Below are 8,850 nucleotides of genomic sequence, written 5' to 3' on the forward strand. Positions count from 1 at the left end.
AAAACTGTTGAAGTTAGATTTATTATTTGTGATCAAAAGATGCACTTCAATGTAAAAGTATTTAAAAGATAAACAATTACGATACAAATGTCACCTCATTATATGCTAGGCATGTTAAAGCAATGTTAGAATGTTAATGATAATGCTAAATGTTAGCACAAAAGTCACATCAACACAATCCACAACGCAAGAGATTAAGGTCTGGTGTTAGCCATAGTTTCGCAGTAGCACTTCGACAACATCATTGCCTAAAGTTTAGTAATATGGCCAGACCGAACTGTAACAGTTTTAGTGGTCTGAAGTCCACTGTACTGCCCGTCCGAACTGGGGTACACCCCTCTGATTCTTAACACAGAGCAACTAGGGATGACAGGACGTGTCTCTTTTGGAGGGGAGCCGAACCTCCAGGTGATGTACTGTCTGTAGGCGCAGTGGCGGAGGGCGGGGGTCCTGTCCTCCGGGCCCCACTCACAGAGAGGCTCCCTGTACAGCAGCACAGCCTCCAGGAGAGTCTCCCCCAACACCAGCTGCTCAAACAGGGGGGAGGTGGTGATGCATCGGCCCCTGCTCCGCCTGCAGCAAAGCTGCTCTGCGGGGAGGCTGGGGGAGCCACAGCAGCCACATAGGCACCAGGACGGACACCCGGGCCTGTGAGGCACCTGCTGGGGTTGCTTGACTACACGGGACCCGGGCTGCAGTGTGCCGACCATGGCTCTCAAGTGCATTTCATCCTCCTGGCAACCAGACCAAAATATATCTGTTCATACACCAATCGAATGACAGCACTGAGGATTACACTGCGCATACTAGACAGTTAGCTTTACATTTACATTTAGTCATTTAGCAGACGCTCTTATCCAGAGCGACTTACAGTAAGTACAGGGACATTCCCCCGAGACAAGTAGGGTGAAGTGCCTTGCCCAAGGACACAACATCAGTTGGCATGACCGGGAATCGAACTGGCGACCTTCGGATTACTAGCCCGACCCCCTCACCGCTCAGCCACCTGACTACCCTAGCTTTAAGGATTCCTTGAGTAGGAATAGTATGCAAACCTGGCTTTGGTGAATTGAGATGGGTTTCACATCTTGTAGGCTTTTCTTCTGAGATCTTTTCACGACTCTAATATTGTCGTCATCCACAAATGAGACACACAGGATGCACTGAAACAAAACATCATTGTTCAACGCCTCAACCACACATTTCCATTCAACGTTCAGAAGACCGAATGCAAATCTCCAGCCTGGAGGATGAACGTGCCTGAGGCTATAATGGAAATGACCCCCTCGTCTCACCTGTTGTCTGTCCCGGACAGACTCAACCTTCTTTTCAGAGTAGTCCTGTCTGGCTTCTCTAGAGTAGCAGCTGGTCCCAATCAACCAATCAATGATAATAGTAGTCTGGGTGAAAATGAACCTTTGGGTTAATGTTTCCTCGTTCAGGACGTTGGTAGACATTCTGAATGTGAGGTAAGCATAGATTTTCAAACTCACTAGAGCGTAATAAGACAGGGTTGATCCAATGTAGATGATAAGTTGAATTATGCTGAACTTTCCTGCCTAAACAGAACACAGAGCAGAGAAACAGCAAACTGTTATACAACCTTATTTAACTACATCAATCAGGCTTTGGACATAACTGTCAGGCAACTTGGACAGGGGATTGACATTATATATTTCCATATGTTATTGCTCAATTCAGTGGTATTTCCTGAAACATACAGTACACAAACCTTTCCAAAGACCATGACATCAAACCTGATCCCAAAAGCTTTGTAAAGCGTTCTCACTTCTATGCCATTCTCTCTGTGGTACCTTGCAAATCTGATAATGCAATTACAAACAAGCAAACAGGCAGTAATTTAAAAAAAATGTCACTTGCCAAGAGTTACTCGTCAATGCCACACGATAGTATACTTGTTATGTTATTAATGATTAACTTACATCAAACAATCTGTGGCCTCACTCTTACCTGAAGTTGAGGCCTGGGTACAGGGTTCGGTTGCCCTCCTTCTCATCCAGGCGGCGGAAGCTATACTTCGGCAGACAATTTTGAGAAAACCCATCCAGATTGCAGTCCCAGTTAATCTGGATTCCAATTACACCTCCCTATAGACATAGCAAAGTAAATGTTGTGTAAAGAGGCAGGGCCTATGAACTAGAAAAAACAAGTGATGGGATTTCAAAAACTCGCACCTCTACTGCCATCTGTGAAAAGTTTTCTTTGGCCTCCTGAATTATGTCACCTAGACGGAAGATAGGACACAGGGGGTCTCTGTACTTGTTAAACCGGCAGCCCTTCAGGTAAGTAGAGTCCATCCAAGGAAGGATATTCCTTCTGTGAAGCAAAAAAATGTCATCTGGAACACTTTGAAGAACCTGGTGAAAGTGCCTACAGTATATTAAAAACGCTGATCAGTGATTGGAATCGGGGGGGAAATGTATGCGACCCATAATGTATTTTACCTGATGAAATTGAAGGCAGGGAATCTGATATCGTTCTTGATGAGGACTGTGAAGTTCTCAGCCGATGCTAAGAGAGCAGGCCTGCATAAATGGACACGTTACTTCAAATAAATTAAAATTGAGTATTTTGTGTGAAACCATTAACTTCACCATTAACTGTATATCAACAGTAAGCTGCAATCAACTGAGCCAACTTCCTAAACCAAATAGGAACTGAGATTTATAGTCCCAGTAGTTCCGTATGAACACCTTGTACCTTGTACTGAAAACAACAGTACTTACCTTGGAGGTTTGGGTTTTGTTTCGATGGGACACCATGCAAACACCTCACATGTCTTCCTCGTCACATCAAACTTCACACATGCTCCTGTTTGAACCCCTGCAAAGCAAGCCAACAATCCCAGAGTTTTTCAACGCCATTTAGGAGACTGTTAGTGATTAACTACTCCAAATGTCTTTTTCTAATCTATTAATCATTAGTCTCCTCATTTACTAGTACTTCTGTTCATCAAACATGAATTTATGAATAATCTTGCAGGATGCTATGGAGACCGAGAGCAGATAAGATCCTTTCAAATCTCAACATATCACTGACAAATTCCTCTTCTTGAAAGAACTAAAGCTATAACTCAGTAGTATAGAGGCAACTCATAAAAATGACAATACCATGGCTATGCTGGTCTGAGAACCCTTTCTCACAGTTTGTGTCCGTGCGACACAATTCTCCATAAGGGGGGACCTGTAAAATAAATGTAGATGACACCTACTGCATTGCTGTTTCTATTTATCAGAAGAAAACTATTGCTACGATACACTACCTCTGGACATTTTCCCTGTTTCTGATCATTTGTGATAGCCACATTGGTCACCACAAAAAACGAATTCTTTCCCTGTTATAGAAAAGTTGGAAAGGTGAAAGCCATATAACAATGCATGGAAACAATTTATAAAGGGAAATATTTTACACACTTCTTGTACAAACGGCCATACATACCTGTGAGGGACCACTGTAATCAACCACATCCCAGACTATATTACCAACGCCTGGCAGGTTGGTTAAGGCCACTCCCTTGACCTTAGTGGTGACCGAACTGACCACAAAGTCATATTCTTGATACTCCTTGTTCCATAGCATCATTATACTGCAAATGTATACATTTGTATAGTGGGTTGAGATTGACAAACATATATATTCATCAAGACAAGTATATAAACATAAACATAATGAAGTGTGATATCTGTCTCACTTTTGCCTTTAAATAACAAACAATTGGCGTACTGTTTAGGTCACCGTGCAATAACGTTTTATGCAGCCTTTCATACAAATGTTTACAAAGATGTTGCCGGGGCGTTTTGGCCGTTTTTTCCACAGCAGGCTCTATTATGCCTTATATGTGCAAGCTATACTCACCAAATGAATAGCAGAATGACTCCGTTAAGTGTCCATTTCAGCGACCCAAGTCGAACGCTTTTAATTCTGACAAGTTTATTGGTTTCATATTCGCAAAGGTTTATCAGCTTACAAGACATTTTGGGCAATTCAGATGGAATGGAATTGTTGTGTTCTGACTCATTCTGAAGTCTCCTTCCTGTGAGGGTCACATGTCCTTGTAGTCTTGCAGCTGCTGCAGTTCCATCCTCGCTTTGTACCAAGCCCACTCTTATTCATCGCCTGGAGTTCCACAATCTTCCTCTTTCTGTAGAGTTGACTGCAGCCTACAGATTTTGAACCGCCAAATGTAAACAATGTGATCATTGTGCATTTATTATTTATGGTCAATTTTGACTCTTTATATCTAAATTTTCTTACAACGCTCTTTAGGAAATTAGAATTGGCCTTGGAAAAATGGTTTAAAGGCTAGTTTGATCACTGAACGCTGTCCGTCCACTGTTAAGTTGAACATGGTGTAAGCCTACACTGGAACTGGAATTATCCAGCAAGGTAAAAGCTACACATAGGCCTACATCATGTCCTCTGACACCCTCCAAGTCTGAAGGATTTCCCAAATGGCTTACTGTCATTTGAATTGTGAATGGCATGATAAAGCAAATGGATGAGCACAAAAAAAGAAATGAAAAAAAACGGTATGAATTTGAATAGGGAAATACAGCAAGCCAAATGAGCCAAACAAAAATTCCCTTTAATTTCCATGGTCAGAATTTTTTGATCAGTCTCCCAGAAGGTGCTTGAACTCTAGGTAAATTACTGTCTGGTCTGTAAACAAATCCATGCTTGGAAAAAGATATGGTGTTACATGCACTGCAGCAAAGAATAGACTTGAAGGAGTCATGCAACAAAAGGTGCACCTATGTCAAATGTGCAATAAATCAGGAAGAACAACCACATGTTGCTATGTAGAGGTATAATAACAAGAGATGGAACACAAATGATGTAACACAAATATATTCAATCAAAACCAACCCTGAATACAACACAGCATATTCAGTATTGCTCTCCTTGTCACGCTGTGTGCTTTCTTTTTCATTAAAGCAAAATGACCACGAATAATTAGGACTAATTTGTGTTTTCCAAATCTTGCTACGGACTAGACCATTACTTAGTAGCAACCAACATGATCTTTCATTTACATCAGTTCAGGAGGTCATCATGACTCACAGGAATACATTTGCATGTAGGAATTACAATTAATCTATAAGATGCTTTGCAGACGTTACTTTTCCTCACAATCATTTGGATTTCAGTCAGCCTCGTTTCCTTCCTCCAAAACAACAACAATGGTTCTCTTCACTTTAAAATTCTACGGCATGGCCATCTTGCTTTTCTTTGGAGTGCTGTGGAACATCTTCAACCTGGTGGCCACTGTGGTCCAACACGGGAACTCCAGGGGCCTCCAGACAGCGAGTCTGGCCATCCTGTTCATCTCCTTCAGCAACGTGCTGCTTTTCCTCTCTACGTTCGGCATCATCGTGATGATGTTGACGGGTCTGCTTTGCTGGCAGGAACTGCCGATGTTCTTCTGTGTGGTCCTGTATGTGTGGCTGGCCAGCAGCAGCGTGAGTTTCTGGTCCATCGCCTGGCTGAGCGTGTTCTACTGCATGAAGGTCGTCAGCTTCTCCTCTGCTCTACTTGGGACGATCAAGAACAACATCTCGACCGTCATCAATGCGACTCTCGTTTTGACGGTCCTGAGCTCCTGTGTGATGTTCGCACCCTTCCTCTCTCTGACGTACCGCAACGAAACCACCATAACCCCTCTCGCGGAGAACATAACTTGTGTGATAAGGAAACCGTTATTCCCTTCATGGATGAACATGAACCTCTATGTGCTGATGTTTGTCTGCTATCTCGCTCTGTTCCCTGTGATGGTCATGCTACCGACCTCTCTCAGGATGGTGGTTCATCTCTGCAAACACACTATGTCCATGAGGAAAAAGCAGAATGAGTTCCAGAGTGCAGATTCCTACGTCCTTGTGTGCAGGCTCACTGTGGCCCTGGTTGGGGTGTACATTGTCACTCTGTCCGTCATATGCATTTTCTTCTTATATTCACTGTTTGTTTCTCAGCTCACAGCAGACTATTTGTTTATGGGTTACTCTTTCTATTGCAGTGCAACTGCAGTTCTGTTGACCATCTCCAACAAGTCGCTAAGGGAGAAACTGTGTGTTCTGTTTTGTTGTGAGAAACCATCAAAGCCGTTAGTCCGGAGTCGAGATGAAAAGAGCAGAGAAACTAGAGCGGCGTAAGTAGGCTGATGTGTTTATCATCGTAACTGGTTTTCTTTATGCACATTTATGTGTTTTGTCTTTTATTTCTTTAACAAAGCAAAATACAGTTAGCATTATAAAATGTTAGCAGTTTGGTTTTTGTGTCTTATCTGTACCAGTACCCTATCTGATTATTTTTGATATTGACAATTCTGTTGTTTGAAGATGCTGATATAGAGTTTGTCTGAATATAATTTTAATATCATCCCAGGAAATATAAATCAACATACTTCCAGTCGATTGAGTTTCAGATTTATTGACAGGAAATGCAATGCTTATCACAATAAACCAAAGCTATCAAATAATGTCACAAAAATTTCTTCAATTGTGATATAATAATACCCTCATCACACCATTGTATCACCATACCATCATCATCAATTCAGTTGAACATCTTCTGAATCCGTGGCTTAAGGAATTCCAGCATTCCGTTTTTCTCAAAGGTTTGTGGTAGGTTGGCCACGTTCATGAGACTGTTGTGAGCCTCATCAAACAGAGCCTCACCAATCTCCTTTTTCACCCTGTCTTTCCAGGCACTGAGCTTTGGCCGGCTCTCAAACACATCCAGGCCAGTCCCAAACGGCTGCAAAACATGCACAAAAATCTTAAGTAAAGGACAAGGGATCCTAACTACTAAGACATTGATATAAGTGTTTACTAAATCAAATCAAAATGTATTTGTATAACCCTTTTAACAAGCAATGTCACAGAGGGCTTCACATACGCCCATAGAACTGCCCCTCATCCAACCTAAACCCTCAAGGAAGACAAGGTAAAACTCCCAGAAAAACTCAAGTTGGTGGACTAATTTTACCTGCATGACTTCTACTATGGCAACAATGTCAGCCAGGGAGATCTGGTCTCCAACGATGAAGGGTTTGTCTTGGAGGAATTTCTCCTCAAACACCTTCAGGCTCTGTGTCAAGTCCTCCATTGCAGAATCCATTTTCTCTTTAGGCACCTCTGCCCCAGTTATTATGGGAAGTATGGCCTGATGGGAAGTAAGAAGCAACCAAAGCAAGAACATTACAGCCTTCTACTTCTTCATTTGATGTACAGTTCATCAATCAATAACAAGGCAGAGGGATAAGGCTCAAGCATTTAAAAAACAGCCTTTACCCTGAACCAGTACACCTTTGACCCATGGGCTCGCATGGCTGAATGTTGCCAGGCGAGGTACTCGTTAACGCGTGCTCGCTCCTGCAGGTCAGCTGGATACCAGTTGTCTGACACTGAGGCGCTAAATTTCTCTGCCATGTACTTCAGTATTGCAACACTAAACACACAAAGAAAACCACACAATGAATGTGCCAAAAACGTGACTCTGGGTTAAGGTATCGGTGCTGAAGCTTTGCTCAGCTTTTTTCTTTCTTTACCTCTCTGTGAGAATGAAGTCTCCATCCTTCAAGACAGGGACCTTTCTCACCACACTGACATTGCCAAAGTCTTCACCATAATGCTGGCCTAAAATAATATTCAAATATTTAAACAGCAGCAGTAAAAGTAGAATGACAAAATACATTTTTCTATTGACTGTTACATATCAAAAATATAGTAATAGTACTTAACTAAACATATTTTAGCAATATTAACAATCAAGACGGTTATTTAGTCTAGACTTCGATCAAGTACTTACTTATAAAAAGTATTTGACCACAGATTTCCTACTTATAAGTTACTTATGCTAAACATATCTGACCACAGATTTTACTATAACACAACGTCTGTAAACTATATTAAATAAAGATAAATCCTGCATCAATTTAATGGATTGTAAAATAGTACATCTATTTCATACGTATCTGTAGGTTGATGAAAGCAGACAATAGAACTATCCTCTGAATAAAGTTGTGAGACAATCCGTTATATTTCTCGTAGTACCTGAGGCAAGATCTACAAACTTGAATTCAAACGGAATGTCGTTTTTCTTGGCAAACAGAAACACAGAACGACATGGCTGAGAATGGAGATCTAGATACAATTCCAACGGCATTTTCTTTTAGATGCAGGAGATGTTGTGTTCCGAATTTCGACACTGCTACTGCAAATCTGTATGTTCCAGCTGTGCCCCTCCCCTTAAACGCGACTGATTTTAAGCGATGACAACACTTCAATGTAAGGTTAAAGTCTTGGTTGAGTGGGCTTAGCGTTTGAAAAGTTTTGTAAATATTGTTGAGAATTTGAAGACATACTAAGAAGTAGCACAATTAATTTATGGTTCATTGTTGCTATTAATAGGTTTATTGAGTTTAACCAACTCCACTTACTACATTACATAATGGATTATGCATGTGACATTTCTATAGCCTAATTTCATTTGATGAATAGTATTTCCTCCATAAACAAAATAGATCGTTAAAGTATATTGACATAACATTATAGAATTTCATGTGTATTTGATTTTTGATCTGTCACATGCAGGTTAGACGGACTAAAGTCCAGACTCTCTAACCTAGCCCAGACGACGGGGAGTTATCAGACCAGGTTTCTGTGAGTCAATATGAACTCCCACACCTCCACTTGGAATGTTTGTTGAACAAAGGTCCAGAATATGAAAATCGATGTAGTTGTTACCTCATTGAACAAAAATTTCACGTAACGTGTTACTTTCTAAAAGGTTTGGTTAAAGATGCCAGAAAACAACACATGATGAGAATGT

At 41.3% G+C, this 8,850-nt stretch overlaps 3 protein-coding genes across 3 annotated transcripts; 1 reads left to right on the forward strand and 2 right to left on the reverse strand.

Moving 5' to 3' along the window:
• Positions 1-2: 2 nt before the first annotated feature.
• Positions 3-3,998, reverse strand: p2rx7 (purinergic receptor P2X, ligand-gated ion channel, 7). The gene is made up of 13 exons (XM_067230891.1): positions 3,877-3,998; positions 3,460-3,607; positions 3,284-3,355; positions 3,132-3,204; positions 2,748-2,844; positions 2,466-2,546; positions 2,196-2,337; positions 1,972-2,108; positions 1,733-1,823; positions 1,494-1,559; positions 1,296-1,400; positions 1,056-1,163; positions 3-734 (listed from the first exon to the last, which is right to left on the reverse strand). The coding sequence occupies exons 1-13, from the start codon at positions 3,993-3,995 to the stop codon at positions 249-251; spliced, it is 1,725 nt and encodes a 574-aa protein (XP_067086992.1). The 5' UTR covers positions 3,996-3,998; the 3' UTR covers positions 3-248.
• A 1,125-nt stretch (positions 3,999-5,123) lies between these two features.
• Positions 5,124-6,170, forward strand: LOC136938279 (taste receptor type 2 member 40-like). Its single transcript, XM_067231585.1, has one exon. It carries the CDS (start codon positions 5,124-5,126, stop codon positions 6,168-6,170), a length of 1,047 nt encoding a protein of 348 aa, XP_067087686.1.
• A 257-nt stretch (positions 6,171-6,427) lies between these two features.
• gstt1a (glutathione S-transferase theta 1a) lies at positions 6,428-8,289 on the reverse strand. Its single transcript, XM_067231156.1, has 5 exons — positions 8,073-8,289; positions 7,568-7,655; positions 7,311-7,467; positions 7,006-7,182; positions 6,428-6,774 (listed from the first exon to the last, which is right to left on the reverse strand). Exons 1-5 carry the CDS (start codon positions 8,182-8,184, stop codon positions 6,574-6,576), a joined length of 735 nt encoding a protein of 244 aa, XP_067087257.1. The 5' UTR covers positions 8,185-8,289; the 3' UTR covers positions 6,428-6,573.
• Positions 8,290-8,850: the final 561 nt, after the last annotated feature.

The sequence above is a fragment of the Osmerus mordax genome, chromosome 28, assembly GCF_038355195.1.
Source record: "Osmerus mordax isolate fOsmMor3 chromosome 28, fOsmMor3.pri, whole genome shotgun sequence".
In the NCBI taxonomy this organism is placed as follows: Eukaryota; Metazoa; Chordata; class Actinopteri; order Osmeriformes; family Osmeridae; genus Osmerus; species Osmerus mordax.